This window comes from Melanotaenia boesemani, chromosome 1 (genome assembly GCF_017639745.1).
Source record: "Melanotaenia boesemani isolate fMelBoe1 chromosome 1, fMelBoe1.pri, whole genome shotgun sequence".
In the NCBI taxonomy this organism is placed as follows: domain Eukaryota; kingdom Metazoa; phylum Chordata; class Actinopteri; order Atheriniformes; family Melanotaeniidae; genus Melanotaenia; species Melanotaenia boesemani.
In genome coordinates this window covers 7,351,206-7,377,353 of record NC_055682.1, presented here as the reverse complement: position 1 = coordinate 7,377,353, position 26,148 = coordinate 7,351,206, and the positions used below count along the sequence as shown (strand labels likewise).

General features: G+C 40.0%; 1 protein-coding gene across 3 annotated transcripts in view; it reads right to left on the bottom strand.

Annotated features, from left to right (window-relative positions):
• Positions 1 to 26,148, bottom strand: part of nav2a (neuron navigator 2a) — a 234,295-nt gene that overhangs the window by 23,718 nt on the left and 184,429 nt on the right. For 2 of the 3 annotated variants that reach the window (XM_041991998.1, XM_041992006.1), the window contains exons 12-15: positions 23,842 to 23,964; positions 4,019 to 4,148; positions 1,676 to 1,994; positions 772 to 1,489 (exon numbers count right to left, since the gene is read on the bottom strand). In XM_041991998.1, coding sequence (XP_041847932.1) covers positions 772 to 1,489; positions 1,676 to 1,994; positions 4,019 to 4,148; positions 23,842 to 23,964 — 1,290 coding nt within the window. Of the gene's footprint in view, positions 1 to 771; positions 1,490 to 1,675; positions 1,995 to 4,018; positions 4,149 to 7,544; positions 7,817 to 23,841; positions 23,965 to 26,148 lie in introns of those variants that run through there. The other variant, XM_041992015.1, reaches the window with a different exon arrangement.

The window sequence follows — 26,148 nt, the reverse complement described above, 5'->3', positions numbered from 1 at the left end:
GAGGAAAAACAAGCGATGGAAAATGGAAAGTAGGGGTGGGGGATTGGGGGACTCAAAAGTCATTAGTTTAAGGACAAATCTTAGGTAAACGTTCATGGCTGTGGGGGTTTAAAGTGATGAACGACATCACTTCCTTTGCCAACAGTAGAGAAGGAACAGTATCATTAACATCTGTGAAACAAGAAATACAGTAGCAGGCTTGTAGTCTGAAAAGGTAGAGCCAGTCCTTCAATCTGCATCATGGCCAGTTTGAGCACACACACAGACATAAGTCTTTCTTCGTTCAGTTCTAATCCTGGGTTAGAGTTAAATGGCAGGCAGTGATGACTGGAGCCACAGTGGGGGATAATGGCAGCACGTTCTCTTTGAAGAGTTATCACTCCCTCACATTAATGAGGGCAGAGCACTGAGGTAAGACTCCACTTCCATTACACAGCACCACACCCTCCTTTCACCCCCCTGCACCACCAAGGCTGAGGCTTGGCAGCTGATCATCTCAGCTCAAGGCCTGCATTCACAAAGACCTGATTTAACCTCAAAGAGACTGTTTGTGTGTGTGTGTGAGAGAAACAAGCCCACACGTGTGATCCTTACTCACTGCTGCTCAACATGAACAGTGACTGCATGATTACCGTCTGCTAAAATGGTCTTTTCAGATTGTGCGTACTGTATGAGGGTAAGGTCAAGCCCATACAAGAAGGCCCCTCTCAAGGTGTCTGCAAGACCATTGAAAGGACAAATGATGGTCTATGAGTATGTGTGTGTGCTCACCTGCGCAGTGTAGGTGAAGAGACCTGCTGTCTTCCTGTCAGAGGAACAGTCGCTGCTCCTCCACTCTGCATCGTGACTCCGCTCCTGAGGTTGTCAGTCTCAGAAACACCCTTCTCTCGGTCCGTTTGATTGGCTAGCAGGCCTCCATTGGGCTTGGCGATGCTGACAGAGTTTTTCCCGTGAGAGGTGACGGAGAGCACAGCAGCCTCAATGCTGCTGGTAGAAGAGCGGTTTCCATTGCGGGCAGCTGCTCCTGATCGACTTGGCCTTGGCAGGCTGCGGTACTGCAGTGTGGAGCGGGCACTCATGGGGAGGAAGCCATCGTCATGGTGACCCATTCCTGAGCCCCCATCCTGCCCACCAGACTTCAAGCCCCCTGATAGTGAGCGAGTCCCAGATTTCGGCATCTTCCCCAGGGTGGCTGAGCCACTGGTGATGGTAGCGCCGCTGGCAGTAACCATGGTTATTATCCCTTGGCCTTGCTTTTTGAAGCCAAAGGTGCTGGTTGGGGTGCGTGAAGCTAATATGTGAGTCTGCGAATGTGGATCTGAGACAGTGTGTGTAAGTGTGCTGGTAGTTGGCGTACGGCTGGTGGTGGCTGGCTGTTTTTTCACCTCATCGCCACTGCTGCGTCCAGCATCTGAAGGCGAGCGCTGAAGGCCATTGGAACGGGGAGAAAGTCGTCCCTTTTCTGAAACCTTAACGTCATCGGTTTTACCTGCAGGACACAGAGAACCATGCGTCAGCTAGATGTGTCAAAGTTACTGTGACATGATTTCACATACAGTCAGCATCTGTGCAGCCCAGAAATCTACATACTGATACCAATATACGTACTTCCAATTCCATCGCTTATCAATTAGCTTTTTTTTTTTAAAATAAAAGTGGTGGAGGTTTATGTTACCTGAACTGTGGCTCTTAATGCCCACCGAACCTGTGGAGCCTGTGCTACTGGTGCTTTTAGTCCGGGGTGACGTCACCCCCACCTGAGTGCTCATTCCTCTTCTCCAGGACCCCGTGTGGGACACTGAGGTGGTCTTCCTCCCTGAGCCTCCCTTGTCAGACTCATCTGAGATATCAGAGGGGTTCCTGCGGCTCCATTTGGAGCCTGAATCCATTCTGACCCCGCTGTCCGACCCCCCGTTTGGCCTCTTCACCTCGTCTCCTGTCCAAGCTTGGTGAACTGCTGTGGAGGCAGAGTGCTTCTCTGCATCCGTCACAGGCTGGAAATACACAAATGAAGTGTGTGACACTCAGTTTGCTGAAAAAAGCATCTCTTCCTAACATGCTGCCAAGCTGCTTCAAGAAGTGCTCAGTTTTACGACTACAGCCATCACGTTGGTTAATCCAACCAGCAACACATCACCACGTTTTCCACATCAGGGCCGAGCAGAAAGATGTTTTCATTTTATTCTTTTTACTTGTGGAGAAGCAAGGAACTTCATCTTATACCCGTCAAAGCAAACCACAAGTCCATATAGACTAATCATAAAAAAGGTCTGTGTGTAACCCATCCTGATGCTGTTTTACTAGATTTCTATTTAGACTGAAATTTTAACAATATTCATTTGAATTACAAGGCATATTTGCAACATAAAGTTAAAAACATTAATAGTAAAGGCTGTAAATAAAACTGACTTATTCACCAGTCTTTTAATAACCAACAATGAATTACAGGAGCTGTAGTGATGATAGCTGCTTATTAGTTAAGCAGCTGCCCCCCAACATGAAAAAATGAGGTAAGCTGCTCTACTCCACGGTCCAGCCAGTGAGTGAGTGCCTGAGGACTGATGAGACAGACTTTATTAACCTGCACTGTGTCAGGCAGCTGCACTGAGAGAAAGACTCCTTTGTGTCTTCATCAGCACCTCAAACCTTTTTGTAATAACGAGCAGTCATCACATGCTGATTGGCTTTATATCAGTCAAAATATATTGTAAGTGCAATAACACCCACACAATTCTGCCGACTTTCCACGGCCTCAGTTGTGTGTTGAAACATGAAATGGAGAAGAGCAGGCGACTTTAGAAATATTCATGTTTTATAGACCTAAAACAAGTTATTAAAGGTAATCATAGGCCAAGCAATGCAACCAGAAGCAGGCATGGTGAACTCGAGTAGTAAAGGAATTGTTAAACTCCCACAAGCCTAACCAGACATGTTTCTGATCCACATCAGGAAGATGCAGTCCCAGGTCAGATGGTGAAATCCATCAAAGGACTGTTTAACAACATTTACCAAGCCAGTGGTTTAACAGTCATAACAACAAATGCTGGCCTTAAAGGCAACTTATTTATACATTTCTTGTATGATTTTTGGACATCGTTCAGTGACATTATTGGTAAGCAGCTGACTACAAAAAAATATCTTTTAAATATGGAAACAATGCTTTGGTCTTGTCATTGTTAAAGTTTTACTTTTTTTTATTTAATGAAGCATAGTTTGTATCTGTCTGGTAAAAAAAAGTTATTTATAAAACATTTTACAAGAACTTAAACATTTTTTTTTTGTCTTTTATACAAACAGGTTTGTGTAAATTCAAACATCCAGTCCACTCACAGTTTTAAGTAACGGGAAGAAACTTTAGGAGGAAACAAAGCAGCTATTTAAAAAAGGTGAAAAAAGGAAAATGAAAAGAACTGAAACCTCTAAAAACAATTTAAACTCTTAGGTTTAAGCTAACCTGTATAGGCTTTTTTATAATGGTGTATTTTACACTGCTTCATTTTGGCCTCATACGGGTATTGACAATAGTTTATCTTGTTGTGGAAATTCACAGCAACTCTGCACTGACTGTGCACTGACCACTGGCTGCACATCTGCTGCATAACACATGATGTATTTGGTTAAATGTAATGCCACAAAATAAATAAATAAATAAATAAAAGATAATTTGACACCAAAATGCTTCAAGCCCTGCAAGTTTGACAGATTTATCAGATTCTCCAACTCGCGAACGCTCTGACTGCCATCTCTTGCACTAACAATTCAAATACTTCACCCATGACTAAAGGGCTGCACATATTTATCACATGATATTAACATTTCTACACAGCAGACAAGCACAGCAAACTTTGTTACATATGTTACATTATGGCCTTTAGGTATCTAGATCAATTATAACATATTTATTTTGCATAGTTACATAGACACGTGTGCTTTTTGTCCTCTGGAACAGACACCTTGGCTTGGCTACACTTTTAGAAGGATGTTCAGAGCCCTGTTGTATGTATGTGTGTTGTTTTACCTGTGTACTGAGGCCTTTGCGCTGTGCTGCAGGAGTGTTTGCATATGAGGAGATGGAAGAGCTGGTGTTGATGTCATCTGTGTCGATGTTGTCACTGATGCCACTGCTCACAGAGCTGCTGTCGTCCCAGCTACGCACAAAGTAAAAAAGACAAACAGGCTCACTTTAATCCACTTTTCACAATAACTCAGCCAGATTTATTGGGTTGAGGGTCCACTCAAGTCTTATTAGACAGCTTCTCTTTGAAAACATGTTTTATTCCTGTGCGCAAAGATGCACAATAACATCACTCAGTCATCAGAGTTTAGAAACACATGAGGAAAGTGTGATGCATCCTTCAGCTTCACGCTGCAGAAATTCTGATCTTTTTTGGATATATGTTGAAATTTTAATACTAACAAGTGATGATTTAATCAATTTTTTCCACTTAATACTATTATTGTTATGTATATAAGAATTATTTGTATGCATATGCAAAAAAAGCCAGCATGAATATGCCTGCAAAGGTTTATAACTCCTCATTGTGTGCCTTTTTTATGAGAAGAAAAAAACAAAACAAAACAACCCTAACTCCATTAACTAGAGTGCTAGATGGAAATTAAAGAAGAATTTGGCATTTCAGGCTTCCTGGTGATTCTCTTCCTTTATTCTCTTTTAAACTGACTTCAGCTTGGATGCACTCACACAAGCACACAGACATACACAGACTGGCTGAATAGGGTTGTCTATCATATGAACAAAGGCTCGTCTGAGGGGTGACATCATGGTGTGCTTGTGTGTGTGAACTGTTCAAACTGACTCATGAACAGAAAAAACGCGCTGGGAGTTAAGGATATTTGTAAATATGGCTGTGTGTGTGTTTGTGCTCGCATCCGCTTGGAGTCTGTGGGGGACAGGAACTCCAGCCAGCTGGCAAACATCGCTCTGAAAGGATCAGAGGGGGGCTGATGGTGACAGCCAGTGCAAGGTTGGCTGCAAGAGAAGACACACAGACTGACACACTCTGCCCAGAGCTGCTCTCAAAAAGCTAACTGCATTTTAAAGATCATCAAGGGAACATTTTTAACCTGCAGAGAGAATGTTTAGACAATAGAAAACACATGTACAATAGCTGTGTTTCCATCCAGCTATTTTTAGGAGCATTTCATCAGTTCACATGAGATTATTAAATTTGAGAAAAAAAAAGCATTGCCTTGGTGAAGTGGAAAATAGTCTACAAATGGAGGGTAAATGCAATAACTGAACAAATAAAACCACAACTGTTAACAGAAATCTTCCAAGTGAAAACTGTCTTTAAAATAAGTTGTTGAAACGTTACAATTTCCCAGAGAGAACAAAGGGACACACTGACTGTTGATCATCTTATTACAAATCTGGCATCAACCTCATCCTCTGAGTTTCTGCCCACAGAATAAAAATGGTAAAACATTGTAAAAAACACTGGGCTTTAGAAGTTTTAAAAGTTTTGTCCAAAAGTGCAATATCATTGATGACCAGCAGGCAATGACTTTGAAACATCTTTGGTTTCAACAGACTCATATTCAAAAACAAAAACATCTGTCATAAAATAGTGGTATCATCAGCTAGATTCACTTATTCTGGTACATTTCCTGAATATAATGTTGTTAATAGTTTGGTATTAGGCTTAAAAAACAGATTTTGTCCAGCCATATTTTTTTACATCACTTTCCCATTTGACCTTCTGGTCCAGATATGGCTGTTTCTGGTTCCTAACGTAAAACTGGAAATGACAAAATTTCCAGTTTAGTAGGTAATGTTACGGTATTTACATCAGTGTTTTACAGTCAACTGGAGAACAAGTGCCATCTGCCAGTTATCTTAATGGGCTTCCTCATCAGCAGAAGATGGAAATGCACATAGTTAAACATTTATCTAGAAGGTTATTTTGATAAAGTTTTAAAAATGTATTATTCGTTTAGATGGAATCCCAGCTGATGGCATCACGGTCACTGTTCCAACAAAGCTGCTGGAGATGCTTTAAAGCAACACTACATAGGTACATAGACATTAAAACTACATACATTGACATTAAAACTCAGTGCTTTTGACTTGTTTTGATGATACACTGACATTCATTATGCACATTCCTGGAGCCATCATTGTCCTGCAGCATCCTGAGACAGAGAAGCCGCACTTTACAACTCTTTTTTTTTCAGCCTGGACCCTCATGTTACGGCCATGTTTTGCTTTACGGCACTGTGTCACGTGCCAGCAACTGAATATCAACATACTGGCTGTTTTAGGTGTGCACCATAACTTACTCTGCAAAGAAATGCAAGAGGACATTATGGGGAAAAGAAATACAGAAAGTGACAGAGCAAGAGATAAGACACAAATCTATACTGGACTGACTTTTACTGGCTGAACTCAGAGAAGAGACAGGACAGCTGCTGAATTAGTCTTTGTTTCAGGGGCACCAAAATGCAAAACCCTGCCAACATTCAGCAGTGCTACTTTAATGTACAAGGTAACCTGTTAGATATTTAGTTAGATATCAACATTACTAAAGAGAGAGAGGTTGAAAGTGGCTTGAATGACACAACTTAATGATTTTTTGTCAAGCTACTCATAAGCTAATAACACATATATTACAAAACTAATATATGATTTACACTAAAAGGGATCTATTAATTTAATTGGTTTTCCTTATTCCTGTCAAGCTAGAGAGCCTGCTCATTGATCATTACTACTATTAGTTAGTTTGATCGATAAATGAAAAAAACAAACAAACAAAAAAACATTTTCATGCAAAATAATGTGCAAGACTAATTTCTGCCACTTCTGAAAAGGAAACACCTCCCAAATTTTTTTTTGTTTTGTTTAAATTTGAGTTTGTCATGGAATCAAAATCTAATGCTGGCTTTCAGAGACAGATAGTTTCAGGTTTGATTTTTATTCTAATGAAAGCACAGGCTCAGGAGCCAGCTTGGATGAACTGAATTTTCCCTCCAAAGAACAAACACACATCATAATTATGGGGTTTAAAAAAAAAACCCCAAAACAATAAAAACAAAGACTCAGTGGCAGAAATCCCAGATTCAGATTACCATCAAACCCTAATCAGCTAGTTCATGACAGACTTCAGACAAAATACATCTGCTGCTTTTTTAGCAGTCTTGTTAACAACCTGATGAACAGAGACAAAGGGAAACAGGTTGAACAGGAGAATAAATCAACCAGGAGCACAGCGAAGACATGGCTTAGAGAGCTGAAAGCGTCCATAGAGCAAAAAGAACAGAGAGGTGCTGAGAGATTTAGAGTGACCGCAACTGTTTCAACTCATCCATACAGCCACAGGGGAAATTCCCACACACACTGCACTCAAAGAAAATAAATATGGACAGCTGAGGAATATTATATGTATCTGTACATATATCATTATGCCCTTTGAGTCCTGACAGTAACCCACAATGATCTCAGCACTCCTGAACAGCAAATATATCAAAGTCTACATTGCCAAAAGATGAAGTTTGTTTTGCACACTGCACACACACGCAGTTTCTACCTGGTCAGGGTGCCTGGGTTGCCGTGGGAACCAGGGAGCTGCAGGAAACCGCCAAGCTGGACAGAAAGCTTCATGACTTCATGCCGCTGACAGAGTTCACACAGTTAAATATCCCCGCCCTCTCCTCTCTCTGAGATTTCTCAATGTCTCTCTCTCTCTGTCCTGGCAGTATTCCTAGATCCAGCTCCTTTGTCACTCGTTGCACTGATGCTTCATCCCTCGGGCACTGTTTGTCTCTGTCTGCACTAATGTTGGGAGAAACTGTAGGGAGAAGGACCTGCCCTGCTGCTGGTAACATGAGCCTCCTTGGGGACTGTTAACCACTTCACTGCTGCAGCCACACCACCAATAGAGCACACTGAAACCCACACAAACACACCCTGAGCCTTAAATAAGCCACTTCAGCCTAAGAAGCAGTTGAGTTGAGCAGACAACACAAAAGAAAGCCACACGATGGCAGACAAACTGAAGCTGAGGTACGACAGTACAGTCGCTCCACTGTACGTTTCCCAGCTCTGGTTTATGTATTTGAGTGTCTGTGTGTGCAAGACTGCAATTTCCCAGACAGATCCACCCTGACCAGCTGACAAGCAAGTGCTAATTAGAGATCAGGCCAAGCGGCGTGGCCCAGCCCACAGCCTCCTGCTGGCAAAGCAACCCGCCAGTTACCAACCACCGAGTCCCTTATGGCCAATCACAGGAGAAGGAGACATTAACCACGGGCTGCCCCCAGGAAGAAGTGGAGCCAAACTCAGATCGGCGGGTCGGCATCTAATAGATCATCACACTGTGGGGAAGATGTGGAGTACTTCTTACTCTACCAGTTCATCATTAAATCACAAAATTACATATTTTCATCATTTCATCTCCAACAGTGTCTAGTCATGTGAGGAGTTTGGTGCTTTTTAGAGGCAATAAGAGAGGGGTTTTGGAAAAACTAACTCTTTAAATCTGCGAGCACGTGCAGTTAAACTTGTAAGCATGTCATTCATCAGGATTACATGAGGCTTAACTTTGTCACTCATTATAGAGGGTAAAAGGCCTGTAAAGCAGTCAAAGAGGGACAGTAGTGAAGAAAGAAATGTGACCCAAATCAAGACATTCCAGAGAGGAACCTCGCCTCTTGCCAGCTCCAATTTGATCGCTTTCTGCTCTCCCAAAGGGGTCAGAGTTCAGGGGCCAAACCTCAAAACTTCCTCAAAGAGAAAAACAGAGTGGGGGAGGCAGAAAGGTCAATGAAAAAACAGGACTCCCACATGCATCAGCCAATCAGAGTGTTTGGAAGCTTCCTGAGAAAAAGGCCGTGGTTGTGTTTGTTTTAACTTTTTTTTGTGTGTCCCTCGGGAGTGTGGTTGGTTGGACGGTTGGCCTGCTGTTCGTTGCAGTCCTGTAACCCCCCCTCCTCCTCCTGACAAATCCATTGCAGCCCTGGCACATGCACACAGGATCTGTGCCGCAGAAATGTACACACAGACATGCAGCAACAACACAGCAGTGAGGCAGAAGTAAGGGGATTTCCTGCATTTGAGGACAACTGGTCCTCATACTCCAGCTATATCATATCCTCATTTGTGTCTCTGTCAGTCTAGACCAGGGATCACAAACTCTGGACCTCTTGAGCCAGAGTCCTGCTGGTTTTCACTGTATCCCTGCTGCAACACACCTGGTTCAAATAAATAGTTCTCCAACAGCTTGTTGTTAAGGTTTGCAACAGCTTCTTAACGACCCATTATTTGAGTCAGGTGTGCTGCAGTACAGACATATTGAAAACCTGTAGGACACTGGCTCAAGAGGTCTGGAGTTCCCTGATCCCTGGTCTAGACAGACAGACAGACAAAAGAGGAAGAGGAAAGACCTCTGACAAACTGTCTCTGACTTGCAGCCTTGAGGGGTTGAGGAACACAGATGTCATGGTGAGGTTGACAGGTGACTTCTGTGTGAACATCAGGACAGACTCCTCGCCAAGCATGTCAGCACCATCATAACCATCAAAGCCATTTATTTGCATTCAATATGAGCACTTTCTTTTAGAGCGTTAATACAACAATACGGCTCGTAAATTTTCATGGTGCCAAGTCAAAAACGATGCTACACGTCCACACAGGCAATACATTCTTGAAGGCAAATTGGGAAAATAAGGCTAAATAAATAAACAACTTGATTAAAATAAAATAAGAGTAGAATTTCCTGTTCAACCTGTACAACCTGCAACATGAAGAGGCTAACATCTTGCTCTAAGCACTGGCACTAAATGAAGCACAAATTGTGATAAAAGGTACAAGTTTGTAAAAAATAAACATTCATATTGGGTAAGTGCTGTCATAGAGAACCAGCATTTATTTATCTGTTGTGAGAGGCACAGAAAGCTGAAAACATGATATCCGGGGGCTCTTATGTGATCCATCCAAACTACAATCTTTGAAGACCATATGTGCAAATTGAGTAGTTTTAACTTTTTCCTTTACAAAAGGTTGTTTGAGGACTTTGCTCCTGTGAAAGTCTATAATCACGCATGGGACCTCACTAATCATGCAACTTGCGCCCTTCTTAAAATTTAAGATATATATATATATATATATATATATATATATATGTGTGTGTGTGTGTGTGTGTGTATTTTTTACAGAAGAAAACATTTTTATTGAATAAAAAGCTTAAAGTTCTTTTTAGTAAAACTGTTCAAAATAATTGAGAAACTTTGATTTGTGTGAATCTTTGTGTTTTTATTGTGTGAATGTTTTTACACAATGAAAATAAAAAATTATGTAAACGGTACATGTTGTTCCATCTTCTGGAAAGTTGTCTCACCAGTTTTACTGTAACAGAAACATGTAGATGCCTCCTAGCAGGTCATTAACTGGAGGTTCAGCAAATATTTACTTATGTGATAATTACAAGAAAGCTCTTAGCACTTTAGATCTGTAGAACGATATAATCACAGGTGTCTATAATAGCTGCAGCAGGTTGATTGATGTAATGCTACTTATTGTACCTGCAGTAAGTGCTTATTTTCCACAACATCAAGGGTGGTCGATTCAATTGGGAGTGGATTCTGGGAATCTTCTCATAATAGACGTGTGTTGTATCAACTGAGGTGACATCAACAAAGTAAGTGAGGTTGTGTGAAGTACTTTTGAGTAGTCGGCACCTTTCTTGCAGTTGGAGTGCCCTCAGTTTGGAGAATAAGAGACATTTTAACAGGGGAGCAAAGCTAACAGCTATTATGGAGCAAGAGAAAAAGTGTCTCAAAAAAGTTTCATAGTAGTTTGAACAAACACTTCACATAGTGATTCTGACTGTGTGACTTTTGCAGAAGGCAGTTAGTCACTGTTTCTTTATGTGCTCAATTCAGAACTGTGTTCCTAAGCACCATTGTACCCACAGTGGCTGTGCTGCATATCTTGCAACTGAGTTGAGTCTGTCACGTGCTGAATCTGCATTGTTGAACAACTAACAATGGCATTACGTTTGTAAAGATGTTCTTTAGTTGATGTAAAATTACCTACATATAAAGTTTGTTTTAGATGCGCGCGCTCTCTCTCTCTCTCTCTCTCTCTCTCTCTCTCTCTCTCTCTCTATATATATATATATATATATATATATATATATATATAGCCATAAGGATCATCCATGGGGTAGGTTACAGGGATCATACTAATTCATTATTATTGCAGTCAAATTTATTAAAATTGAAAGACATTATTAATCTACAGACTATACTGACTTTATTTAAGGCAAAACAGAAACTACTACCTGCAAATATTCAAGGACTGTTTGCAAATAGGCAAGGGGCTTATTCTTTGAGAGGGAAATTTAATTATAAGGTCAAACGGGTGAAAACAAGGAGGAGAGGTTTCTGTATTTCTGTTTGTGGAGGCTGCACGGTGGTGTGGTGGTTAGCACCGCAGCCTCACAGCAAGAAGGTCGCTGGTTCGAATCTCGGCTGGGGGGGAGGCTCGAACCTTGAGGGTGGTGGCCTTTCTGTGTGGAGTTTGCATGTTCTCCCCGTGTCTGCGTGGGTTCTCTCCGGGTTCTCCGGCTTCCTCCCACCGTCCAAAGACATGCATGTTAGGTTAATTGGACACTCTAAATTCTCCGTAGGAGTGAGTGTGTGTGTGAATGGTTGTTTGTCTCTATCTGTGTTGGCCCTGCGACAGACTGGTGACCTGTCCAGGGTGTACCCTGCCTCTCACCTGTTAAAATGCTGGGATAGGCTCCAGCTCACCCGCGACCCGAAATGGAATAAGCGGTCAAGATAATGGATGGATGGATGGATGTTTGTGGAGTAAAATTGTGGAATAAGTTGAATGTGGAGCTCAAGGAATGTCCAAATTTAAAACAATTAAAAAAAATGTTTAAAGACATTACTTTCACACATTATATTAATGAAGAAGCTTCTTTTTGAAATATGTATTGTTCAGGTTGGTTAAAAATGAAATATCTAAATGAAATGCTTGCAATGGTTGAACAATGGTATACTATGACGTAGGGCTGTAAAGTTCAAATGATAAACTAACAGGAAGCGAAAAAAATATTATTTTAACTTTGGAGAAGGGGTGGGTTTTAATAAGTTTGACTTCTTCCCGCTCCTTTTCGAGCATGGTCTTTGTTTCATTTTTTCTCTGTATTTGGAATTTTCATGGCTGTACATCTGGTTTTGTATGTGCTCGAAATAAACTTACTTACTACTATATATATATATATATATATATATATATATATATATATATATATATATATATATATATATATATATAGGTTTGAATTGTTTTAAGCCATAAAAATCACTGTCATGGTGTCTAAGTAGCTGTTTGCTTAGCTCCTACAGCAGAATTCCTCACTGATTTACCAAACGGAGTGTTCTGCTCTGACGACAGTCTGCAGGAAACATACTATCTGCTTACCTTACACAGCTCCACTTAAGAGAGACAAATTAATTTTGGTTTTGTCCGAACTGAGTTTATTCCTCAGTTAAAGATCACAACTGTCAATTTCTTTTCTTTTCTTTTTTACTTTGTGAGAAGTATTTAATGGCAGAGTAAGAAGATGGAGGCAGAAAAGAGGATCGGGACGTTCTGGGCCGGAGCCCAGCAGTCCTGTGGTACGAAAATGACACAGCTGTCTTTTCTGTGACAGGAAAAGACAGGACAGCAAAATAAGGAATGTCTGTCTTTCTGGCTATCCGCTTCTCCCTCTCCTGTCTAGTCCCATTGTCTCCTGTCTTGGGAAAACATTTGCTATCCACACTCAGAGAATTTATCAAAGCATTTAGATCCCTCTAGCTACCTCATCCACACAAACTTCCTTTGACTCCACTCTTTCTTTGTGTGTGTGTGTGTGTGTGTTTGATGTGTAAACACAGTCCTATAGATTTAACCGACTGACCCGGATCTGCAGTAAAAACACACCAAACCCTTACACATGTGACATGCATCACTTAACACAAGCACACGACTCATCCAGTAGCATCCAGTCCATTTCAAAGGCCACTGGGGAAAGACATGGAATTTCTAACATGCTTGCAGACACACAACAAACAAACACACAGCATACAAACCAACCTATTTTCACCTCTGTGCTAGAATGAAACACACAGCTGTAACTCCTGTTTCAATTCTCATGCTCTAACCAACAAGCTGATCAGATCCCCGGCAGTTACTTTAGGGAGTAGCTCCTAAATAAAGGCAGACTATTCCCATAACCATTTCTTTTTCCACACTCATCTGGTTCAAAACTTCTTTGAAAGTGTCTCCAGATGACAGATCATAACCCCCTCTAAGGAAATAAAATATACTCAGGAGTTTCCTCTCATAGAAAACCACTTGGTTTCTCTCCATGTTTCCTTTTTCTCATAGATGCACTCAACTGCACCTAAACCTAAATTTCACAGGTCAAACAGGACAAAAAGAACCGGTTTACTTTATAGTATATAATGCATCATTTATATCAGTTTGTGTATTTAAATAAAAACACAGATGCATTGCGAGGAGATAACAGACTAACTTATCTGGACTTCGACAGTGTGAATACCAATACAACTCACATCTCTGATCTTAAACATACACTGTGCATTAAGATAAATGATAGGGCTCCACTTTCTCCCACAAAAGCAAAACCAAAATATCCTGAAAAGACAGCCCTGTTATTTTACATTGGTGACATTCAAAAGCAGACTTTGTGATTAATTTCTTTGGTGGTAGAAAACTTAATACAACTCCCAACCATCTTTTTGTTTGTTGGATAGTCTGTCCTAAGTTTAAACAGTGTTTTACTCTGTACAGCAAAAGTATCCAGGAAATATTTCTTAAGTGTTAGACCATTTGAAATTAGTTTTTCTTTTCTCATTCTTTCAGATTTTTCCATCATAAAGCAACTTAATTTGCCAATAAAATCGAATTAATGTTAAAATGTTTGTCTATCATCTGTCCTGCACAAAAAGATACCAAAACACCAGTATCTGTCTAAAAAAGGTAATGTTATAGGAGTGCTATACTTGAATTTGTGATTTCTTGGACAGTGCTTTTGATGTCAGATCTGAAAAGTGACTTGTTAAAGACTACATGTTAGCTTATAGTTTATCTAAGCATCTTGGGACTGCTGCGCTGGTCTGGAGAAGAACTTTTGTAACCAAAGTTTTTATATGAGAAAATCCCCATCAACCTATGGAAAAGACAACACCTGTGCTGTTATTTCAAGTATATTTACAGTATATATATGATGATTGTATGCGCAAGCAGCTAACAGGCACAACTCCTGCGAATGGAACAGAACAAAAGGAGACAGATATGGTTCTGAAGCAAGAGGAAAACCTTTTCTGGTACAGTTCATGGCATGTTGCCCTAAAAATGGGCAGATTTGTCACTAGCTTTCTTCATGTTGCTAAGACACTGAAAGGGTCTGAAAAGTAACTAAATCTGGTGACAAAACCACTTGATATTCAATACCAAGTGGTTTAAAAATGTGTATAAATGTCACACTCAGGGGTGGTTGTTAATTTAGAACCCATTGAAATGTTTTTTTTATTTCCACATCCAAAATTAAAGTAGAGCTCATAACTTGGTGTTCGATCACTCTGCTAAAGCTAGCCAATCAGAAAAGACTGACCATGTTTGAGGAGGGGAAGCAGCAGGCTCACTAACTTTTGTTTTTACAGGAAATCTGTAAATGTGAAGATCTAAACAGCATTTTAATAGCTGTTTTATGTGGGTTTTAATGTGGCATGAAATCTTACATTTCAGAAGGATTAAAATCTTCATATTAAACTAAGATTTTCTCATGTGAGTAAAACTATGGGATGAAAGAAACTAGGTGTGCAGACCATCCCAAGTCTGCAGACCTCTGTCCTACAGATTTCCTGAAGCTCACAGTGAAATGTGAATAATCGGTTTTATGCTATAAAGCTGCAACCTGCATCTCCTCGATTTTCAACATATGCACCTGAACTCCTGGAAAAATTCAGTCAAGAAAGACATGAAGGATTCAGACTTACCCTGTACTAGCCCACAAAACACTCAGCTCCTTTCCTCTACTTACATCTACAGTTTCCTCCTAATGGCCAGGTTCAGATTCCAGACTGGACCAGTAACATGTGGCTGAGCCTCTGACCTTTGGTTTTCCTTAAAAAAATGCTGGTTTGGTGGTCAGCTAAGCTGGCTGAGCATCTTGTATTTTTCACAGGTCCTGCCTTTGAATTTTGCTGCAGCCCTTGTGGTATATCAAACTTTCTGCCTCTGAGTGTTTACTTCATCACACTGTGTTCAGGTAAAAGATAAACTAAAGAAACTGGACAGAGAAGAAAGTCTGAAACAAGCTTAAATAAAATGAGTATAAAGTTCAAGAAAGAAAAGCAAGAATAAATGTACCTGACTTACAGCCTCACCCTCTTTGGGTGAGTGTAGGATCATGTGATTGTGTGTGCTATATCTAAGGTGAGGCTGCTTTCCTTAACCAGGGAGGCTGGGTGGTGGTAGCGGTGTGCTGATACATTATCCATAGTAACCGAACATATTGTCACTTAGGACTTTGTCTGTGTTTATCTTTTTTCACAAATAGAAATCTTAGTTTTCTCCCTTATACCAAAATCCAGACCAGCAATTTTGATTAATACCACCTCCTCCATTTGCTCTTTTGGGCCCTCCGCCATGTCAAAGGTCAGATTTGTCAAGAGGACTTGTATGAAAAAGTAAAATGAAAAAGACTGACATTTGGGTTTTTGCAGTATTAGCAAATGAGCTTTTTTATAACTGTGTGTGTGTGTGTTGAAGCATCATTAGCTTGGGAAAGTGTTTGACTTTACATCAGCTACAGATTCACATCACCTCAGAGAGCTCCAGCAAACCCCACAGCTCCTGGCCAGCAAAGTTGTTTTTACAAACACGCACACACAGACACACTCTGCTGGGACGCAGCAGAACGCTACATTCAGCATGACTGTAGCTGGGAGGAAGTTATGGTGCTTAATATTCACAGGCTGTTGGAGGCTTTGTGAGTTTGGATTTCTCTGGATATTTGGCTAAAAAAAAACGTGTGTGTGAGAGAGCTGGTGTGTGTGCGCTTTTGAGAATATGAGTCAGAAGATTAACAAATTCTCCACTGGATGATTGAGCAGGGCTGAAAAATATATTTACACGTTTGTATTTTCCTTTTTAACTAAACTAAACTTTGAGGTGAGTTGCTGTAAGCCTGTAACTAAGTCACCACATTTTTTTAAATGATTCACTCATTTTTATACATTTAATCCTAAGATATTATTTTAAATAGCTGCTGATTTGAAGGGTTTATTTATTTAATGCTACCTAAAACATTCCTTCAAATAGTAGTTTTCAACAATGCTTAAAACTGTCCACTAAAACTTTTTTACTCTCTGAATTAACTGTAAATATGAAATAAAAACCATTTTAGAGGTTAAACCTGCTTTTGTAGCAAGTTACTGACTTTGTCCTTCTGTTTATCAATATTTCTAAAAAAAAAAAAAAAAAAAAAGACTCATTGTTCTTGTGTTACAAAATCAGCCTTGAAAGGTAAAAGCACATATGTGTTGCAACAGGTCTGAATGGATTAGAAGCAATGTTTGGGAACTTATTTGCTTTTTGTTACTTTTCTACTCTGAACACTCACATCTTATTATGAAACCCATGTTCAACATAGCCAGTATCAACAAAAATTCAGGAAATGATTAGCTACAACCCAAAAGATCCAGAAGACAGTAAAGCAGCATGTTCAATACTGTTATAAATTCCCATGTCATACCATATTTGTCCACAAAAAGTTTATTTTCAGCCCTGATTTGACTGAACTCTTTCAGCCAAGATGCAACTTCTGTGGCAACATACTGCAAAAACAAAGGGCAACAACTAGATACAGGCATATCCACTTGGAGCCACATATCGTAAGTCCATCCCCACAGTTCTCCAAATTTTCAAATGAATTTAGGAACAGAAATAAACATATAGCTTTGGAAAGAAAACATACTTTGGTTTCTAAAGCAATCACCATTCCTAACAGCAGATAATATCATGAACTGTCAGGTTCCAGCAACCAATGAAACCAAATAATTAAAATTATGATTTATTTGAGGAGCTGATAGCTTTCAGAGGAAAGTGAGTTACACTTGGATGTACATCACATCCTCAACCACTAACCTTCTGGTTAGCAGACAACCTGCTAACTACCGGGGCAACTAAACTAGTTGTGTTGTTAAAATAGACATGAGTCAAATTCCTGAAAGCACTGACATGCTGTAAACTGAAAGTGTGCAGAAATTATTTAAGCTTTTTTGAGCTCTGCCCCAGTTCAGAGGTTGCCTTTCTTGAAGGACCTTCAAATTGCACCACTTAGCAATGTTGTGAATAATGTGAATGTGAATAATCTTTCTGACAAATCCATAAATGTTTTTCATGATACACAGTCATGTGATTACAAATCATGCTCAAAGGAACATTTTTAAATTAGCAAGTGGAATTAAAAAGAAGAAAAATAATCCCCATTTTGTGGTGAAAATGCATCTCCAACAATAGAAGAATTCCCTTATAATAATAAACTTTTGTAACCTAACATTTCTGAGTGCACAAAACAAACCACTTCACCAGCGTTATCCTAAAAGTCAACTTTCCATTTTTCATAGCGGAAGAAGATTGGAAAAATTCCACTGACAAGCACAGATGGTTTAGATGAGTTCACTGTTTTTCCCTGTGTTAATAATCCTGGTAACCCTACACTGACTGGGCCTGCACCCTTCAGCCATCATTAACCAAACACTCCTGGTATTCCAGAGTGAAGCAGATCTCCAACATACAAACACATATGGTACACCCAGCTGGAACACAAACAAACTGCAGGTGTTAGGAAAGGAGAAGTCCTGAAACAGCAGCAGTGACAGGTTGATATTGTCTTCCAGGACGGGTAAGACCAGTGAAGGTTCGGGCTGAAAGTACAGATGAAGCAGTATTTTCTTTAAGCCTGCAATTATTAAACAAATATACTTCTGGCTCCACAGAGAACTGGAGTGCTGGCTCATGGAAAGACAGGAGCACAGGCAGGGGGAGGACTGATCCAACAATTATTATCATAGCAAGAGCCTGGAAGCTAACCATAACATTAACTCTGCTGAACCAGAGGAGCAGGTGGAGGTGAGGTTACAGAGGACAGGCAGAGAAACAGACAGGTAGAAGAGGAGACACATGGACTGCCAGGTGTTCTTGGTAGCTGAGGAGCTGATAAGGGAGGTCGAACCTTTCTCTTCCTCTGCCTGAGGCCAACAGAGAACCTGCTCAAGTCCAGACAGGAGAGATAACATATTGGGGCTTGGGGCATGTGTGTCTGTGAGAGGTACAATATTTTCTCAACAACTTCTGTTCTGCTGCAGCTGGGATAGCAACGGTTTTAAGATAAACTACATTAACAAAGAAGCCAGCAATATGCACAGATGCCTTCAATGAGCCATCATCAGCATCCATCAAGTGTGCAGTTATACATAATATTCCACATGTAGGGGCAGACCAAATAATTAGAAGATGAAACCTTAGGAGGTTACTAAATAATCGAGGAAGACTTAAACAGAGATCAAGCAAAATGGTTGCAGGCAGAGTTTTTTTTTTTTTCTTTTTAGGTACTAATAAGAAGATAAAAACAACCTGGTTTGACCAACAGACCCATCAGTTTGAGTTTATCAGATGCCAGGGGACTGCAGAATGATTTATAGCAAGAGAAGAGATTTTCACAACTCTGGAACATTATCACAGGAGAATTACACAATTCAAGCAGCAGAGTGATGCTTCAGGAATGTGGGCTGGTGTACAAGTGATTGGCCAATGCAGTGTGTCACACTGCTCTGAGGTAAAAGCTAAATCAGATCCATTCTCTGTTTTCTTGCCTTATTAGAGTCTCAACAACTGAAATGAATAAGGAGTTTGTCTGTTCAGTGCTAACACTGGTCTGAACACTGGCTTAAAAGATTAGGGGTAAAAGACTTAGTGCTGCAAAGATGGTTAGGGTGCTTAAGTTTGTTTAGTGCCTTTGAGACACTATAGCATTGCAATGAACTTACAATAAACATGAAATATACAATTAAAGATGATGACAATAACGATAACAAAGTATATTAGACTGGGTGGCAGTTGCTGATGGAAGGCATCTGTTCATGGAACAAAGATATCATGCTGTGTTTACTTTAAGAAGCATCACATGATACTATTAAAACCTCTGCAGAGCTTAACAAAAACATTCTCCCTGTTCCTGAGTGTATTGTCAAATATGACTTCATGAATTCTTGCTCACTAACTTGAAATAGCAGGTGGCTTGAGATGTGGACTCATCAGAACTTGATTAAAGCCCCTTTAATACAAGTGAAACTAAAAAAAAAACAAATTTATTTAGACTATTATATGCAAAGTGAGATATTTCAAGCATTTATTTGTTATAATTTTGATAATTATGGCTTAGATTAAATGGCTTATGAAAAACCAAAAATCAACATCTCAGAAAATTAGAATAGTGTGAGAAGGTTCAATGTTGTAGCCTCTTAGTGCCACAATCAGCTAATTAACCCTAAACACCTGCAAAGGACTCCTGAGCATTTGAATAGTTCCCCAGTCTATTTCAGTAGCATTCACAATCATGGGGAAGGTTGCTGACCTGACAGTTGTACTGAAAACCATCACTGACACCCTCCACAAGGAGGGAAAGCCTCAAAAATTAATTGCAAAAGAACTTAGATGCTCTCAAACTGCTGCATCAAAGCACATCAATAAAAGGTTGAGTCGAAGGGAAAAGTGTGGAAGAAAAAAGTGAACAACCAGCAAGGATGACCGCAGCCTGGAGAGGATCGCCAGGAGAAGGCCATTCAAATGTGGGGGAGCTTCAAAAAGAGTGGACTGAGGCTGGAGTTAGTGCTTCGAGAGCCACCACACACAGACAGATCCTGGACCTGGACTTCAAATGTCATATTCCTCTTGTCAAGCTGCTCCTGAACAAAACACGGCTGCACAAGTTAATTTTGGGAGTGGGAAGAACTCAGTTATTTTTTTATTTATTTTGTTTTAAGTTTACAAACCATAACTTCTGCCATAAATGCTGCCAGCTTGACTCACTTGGAGCCTCAGAAGTAGTAGTATAATTTTTATTTTTAAACACCATTATCACTCAGCCAGGTACTTCCTACGTTGAAACATCTAAATTGATCTGTATTGTGTCACATCATTAAATACAAAAGGGGCATTTATGTTGTCATAGTTACAGGTTTGACCTGTCAGATGTATTGATAATTACTGGAGTACTTTTGAGAATGTTGTACAGACACAACATTTGGCAATGGGAAAGAATTTAAACTGGCATATTTTAGCAAGTTTACTTGTCTTTTCCTTTACATAACCCACTTTTTATGTGATAATAGCATAAAAGGGACAAAAATAAGACCAAAAACAAGGCTATATCTTGAAGCCAGTTTCTCATCTGGCTAATAATAATCAGAATAATAATAACAATTATAATCGACTACTCTTTTGATATCAGTGGCAACTCATGTCTCACCAAACAACTAACTGGATTAGCTACTGCCTCAACTGGACATTAGTATGCTGTTGCTGGAAAACTCAGTGTATGGGATGAAAATGTCCATTTTTGCATCTCAGTGGTCAAACCAGCTAGTCTTGATTTAAAACAATGCAGACTTTTTGCGGTCTTAATTTAGTACCTTCCACTGTGTCATAGGGAATAAACACCAGCTCCGACAAGTTGAGATGCAAACTTGGCAACCAGGTGGACACTGGAATTTTCAGTGTGCTTTCCTCAGGGCATTAACTCAGCCCCAAAATTACTTGTAAAACCACCCATTTAACAATTTAAGCTTCTTGGATCCCTGCACCACCATATTTCTTCGTTATCCTGATTCAGAAGAATACATCATCTATTGTTATCTGAATGACCTTTAAATGACCTTTTGAGATATACATATATATATATATATATATATATATACATATATATATATATACATATATATATACATATATATATATATATATATATATATATATATATATATATATATATATACATATATATATATATATATATATATATATATATATATATATATATATATATATATATATATAATTTATTTATTTTCTTTTTTTTTTTACACCTCTCCAAGAAAAAGATAACGTGCTGGGGCTGGGGGGAACTCTTTAACACTCAGTGTTAGCAGATTCACACAACAAAGACCTCTTCTCCTTTGTCTGCTTTAACAAAGAGGATTCAAAACAGAAGACAGATCGTTATGGATTGCTTCCTCCTTCTGCAGCCACAGAGATAAATGACAAGGATAAGCATGCTCACACACACATGCACACACAGTTTCTCTTTTGTCTCAGCCTTGCAGGTCTTGTTGTTTCATGACTCATTTTGCTTCCACACACACTAGTCTACTTTACATATATTTGACGGTTAGTAAAACTAGTTTTTGTTCTCCCAACAGCAACGTCACTGCTTATGTACACTTTCAGAGCTTTCTGGTTATACGAAGAACCTTTTCAACACCGTTTTCCAGCTGCATCCTTCAGTCCTCATTAGTCCAGGTTGATTTGATGCAAGCGATTTTAGCATAAACCTGGAACCTTTGAAGCTTGTGACCTGCAAATACAGAGGTCACAACGCTTTTGCCTCTGTGCCACGGGAACACCCGACACCTATTTACACCCCCACCCCTCCACAGAAACTTTGCAGCATCACAAACCGGAGAATGCACCAAAAAGCCTTTAAACTGTAGCAGGTTAATAAACAGGTCACTTTGCTCATATAGACCCTCTGAACTTCAACCCTTAACACAGATAAGAAAATGTTGAAAACACATGCATGCAGAACAGTGGATTCTCCTCCACCTCCCCAAACTGCACCATTAACCCCCTTTCATGCATTAAATTAGCCTCATCTTTTATAAAGACAAAACCAGTCACCCTTCTTAACCCTGCAGCTCCAACAGTTTCCATTTAATATGCTAATACATTTTACTGCTGCTTCCCCAACTCTCCTAATTAATCCCAAAGTTAAAGCAGTAAGCAGCTTTATCAGACATTCCTTCAGGGGTGGCGGTGGAAAGGACTCACCTCACACTTCTCTTCATTTTAAAATATCTCCTTGCTCTTCCCTCTAATCTCATTAAACCAAAAATTAAATCATCTGAAGATCATGAAAGGACAAACGTGCAAACGTGAAGTTTAACATCTGCAGACTGTGAATTAAACTTCAGACAGAAACATGAAAGTGTGCAATCAAACAAAAGAGAAAAATTCCTGAACTTTTATCATTTAATTGCTTTCCAGTTCTTTCAGCTCACTGAACTCTCTCATCAAAACAACTAGAACGAAAAACGTAAAGAGGTGAGAGGAGTGATGGAGCTCTGCTGGAGAAGAGAAAAGGAAATGGGATGAGACGGGAGAGATGAAAAGTAAGGAGGACGACAGTTTGTGTTAAGCTCTACCTGAGGGTTGGAGGAGGTTAATGTGAAGGGTGTGTGTGTGTGTGTGTTTGTGTGTGTGTGCAGGGTAAGAGGCAGCAAGAGGCCAAAAGTCAAGAGTCTGGGAGACAGGAAATTAGCCACACCTGAGGATTTATTTTAAGAGTAAAGGCTACTTAGAGCACTAAAAACCACTGCATAACATGACAGCATATTTGTCTGCATATCTGCTAAACCTTAATAACAAGAAACTCATATTTTCTATTCATATCATAAATACAGGATAGACAAATATAAGCTGCAGAGAACAATCAACCTGTTTGTGTGTTTAGAGCACCAGCAAGCATTTGTATCACCTAATTTACCCCTTATTCATTTGTTCTTATAGCCACCTCCATCTATCCAGCAGTCCATCTTCATATCATGCTATTTTCCCTCCCCCAAAGCTCTCTTTCTCTTTCTTTCCACCCCCCATTGTTCTCCTGCAACATGGTGGGGTTCTGCTAAGCCTTCATTTATTTCCGTCTGTCAACTAGCCAGGAACCAAATCCTTCTCCATCTCTGTGAAAGGACAAAGACTGCAGCGTATCATAGACACTGAAAGGACACACTCCACATAGTCCCACAGACAGATATTCTGCAATAATCTCACTTTGCTACATGTTGAGAACTAAATATAAAGAAAAAATAGAAATAATGTCAAGATCAAGATCATTCCAGCAGGGTGGTGATTGCACAAGTCAGAAGAGAGGGAGTCAGTTAAAGTCTACCATACCTAAATATAGTGTTTTATTAAAAGCATTAAAGTACAACAGGAAGTTTTTATGTTGATTTTCTTCCTATCAAACATTAAGTGGCATTTTTTTCAGTCTTTCATTTCAAGCGTGGAAGCTGAAACTGGGTCAAAATGCACAATAGCCAACCCAGACATGGCGCTTTTTTGTTTGCTTTATGCTTCAAGACCATTTTTCCTGCTACACGTGAAAACACACAATGATTAACTCTTTTAAAGTAATTCATTCATACTGAGTTCATGCAAGCTGGGATGGCTCAGCTGTATATTTCCAGTATATCTCCAGTGGGTCCAAACAAGCCAGTGACCCCTTATTGCTCCATGATTACTTGTACCTATTATAAAATTCATTCCATTTTTTTTTTTTACATTTATGAGAAAAAGACAGACCAGAAATTACAGCAACACAAAACATGGCTACAAAGTCATCAGCAAACTATATTATTTTATTAATCTGGTTTAATGAAGGCATTCTAATAAATGTATGAGCAGAGGTAATCAAATCAAGTTTTCTGAAGGTGGAATTTCCCTTTAAGATGTTCCAGACCTACCTGTCAGCATCCCCCTGTCCCGATGATGTATTCCTATGGAGTGTCTCTCGAACGGCGGCCATGCTGTCAGGGAGACGATTCAGGCGCCGAGTGTAGAGACCCAAACCGCCGTCTGTCATGTAGCTGCAAGACAGAACAAAGCTCATCAGATACAGGCACCAGAGACGATGTGCAACTCCACACTTTGTTATAACTCGCAGTTAGCACACACCCATCTTCCTCGCATACATCTGATTTTATGTATGTTTTCAGGTGGTAGAGCCCACATCCATTTAGTTTTCTGGTTGTGGCAAAGCTCAATCAGGGTCGAACTGCTGGCAAAAAGCTCCCACACAAACACTGGAGACAGCAAACCAACTAAGGGGCCACATTTCTCTCATGTGGCCAGTGGTGAACAACAGTGGTCTTTAAATCAACTAACTGCACAGTAGACAGAGATCGAGTCTGTTCTTTTTTCTTACAGGACATAAATTCATCACAGACACTGGTTCCATCAGCGCTCCCAGCTGCCATATACTGAGCCACTGTCCAGCATTAAGAGAAGTTAAAAACATATTATAAATATAAGTGCCTGGTAAGAAGGGCATTGACTTGAGCTTTGCTGTGGAAAATTAGATTAAAAAAGACATGAGTTGCTGCTTGTTGAAGATGAAGGCTGACCGTTACAGTCTGAAACTGATGCAGAAGCCCTGAACACCTCCACAAACATTCCCGTCCAAGCTAAAACAACAACAAATCCACAAATATTTACCTGCTGAGAAGAATACTAATGGAACTACTGACTCATTTGGCTCAGGCAAAACTAAATGAAACATTGGCTTTGAGGTGGAGTAGGAGTGGGACTAAACTGACCTCTTAAATACTTTGTTATCTCTATGTAGAGCTCAGAAAGAGCTCAGCTAGACGCAACCCTGTGCACGCCCCAAAACACTCCAGTGTATGAATGAATAAACAGTATACACAGTGCACAGTGTTTTCGGTAGACAGAAGCTCTGTGTACAGTAAAGTGCTGTCAGAAAATCAGCTCTTTAAAATAAACATTTGTTTTAGAAGCAAACACAAATGTTATAGGTTTCACAAAAACACAAACACAGAATAAAAGATGTGGATATTTCTGCTTGTGGTAATTTTATCACCACAAACTTACCCCTTCCAAAACAACCCTTGTAGAATTTGCATAATAAACAATAGTTAATAAAATTCTATAAATTCTTTAAAGCACAGCTTTATGTATTTGGAATTGCTTTTAGAAACATGTTAGGATTAACTATATATGGGACAAAAACTTTTAGAAAGTTAAATCAAATGATCCGTTGGCCACTGGTTATATGACACTCACCTATCTTTTAAGAATCTAAAAAAATCAGGCAAACAATTAAATAAAACACAACTTATACCACTGCTGTGGTAATGATTGAGGATCAGATTTTCACAGTTTCAAGAGAGACATGCTGTCAGTTCCCAAGGCTGGGACCCTCTTCTGACACAAGATACACTTGTGGTGGGGGGATCAATCATCACAGAGCAAAGTCACCTTGGAGATGACCAGCCGGGCACACAAACACAAACACTGACTGACACATCCCTTTTTCACAGTAATAAGTAACTGAGCTCCTGTCCTATAGCCACAGATGCCTGTTAACCTGTAACCCTCTGCAGCAGGAGGAACGTGTTCCAACAAGACAGGTTATGGGCTGGAACTGAATGGTCAGTTTACACAGCAACAAACCAACAACAGCAAAAGCTCTGCGAAAATTTGTTATATTTGACCTATTAACAATGCACACAGTGTGTTACTGACGCTCCATTAAAGAAAAGATAAGAAAGAAAAGCCACTTCTAGATCTTTTGTCTCATTCTCACACCTACCTGTCTGCCTCAAACATGATTACAGTCAGTCCACAGCAAAACAAACACGTCCAGGTGAGTGTTGATCCTTCCAGATAAAAATCCTCTAACAAACACGTTTGCTTTTAACCGTCAGAATACTGTCTGTTATCGCGTCTGAACAGTGTGTGGCATTTGCAGTAAGTATCACCAGGTTGAGGCGTGTTGGATCATGGCGATACCAGAAGTCAGTGAGCTCTCTCCATGTACAGTACAAGTGTGCTGCTCAGTGAGAACTCAGTGTTGGTATGCAGCCTCTCTCCACAGCTCCACATGCTTTTCTCTCCTGGCTGGAGGTTTGGTCTGACTGAAGGTGGAGGAGGAGAGAAAGGAGGTGGAAGTAGAAGAGAGGGAGGGAAGAGGGGTAGATCAGGCAATATACCCCCAAGCTGGGGAGGCGGGCGCCCTCATCTCCACGGGC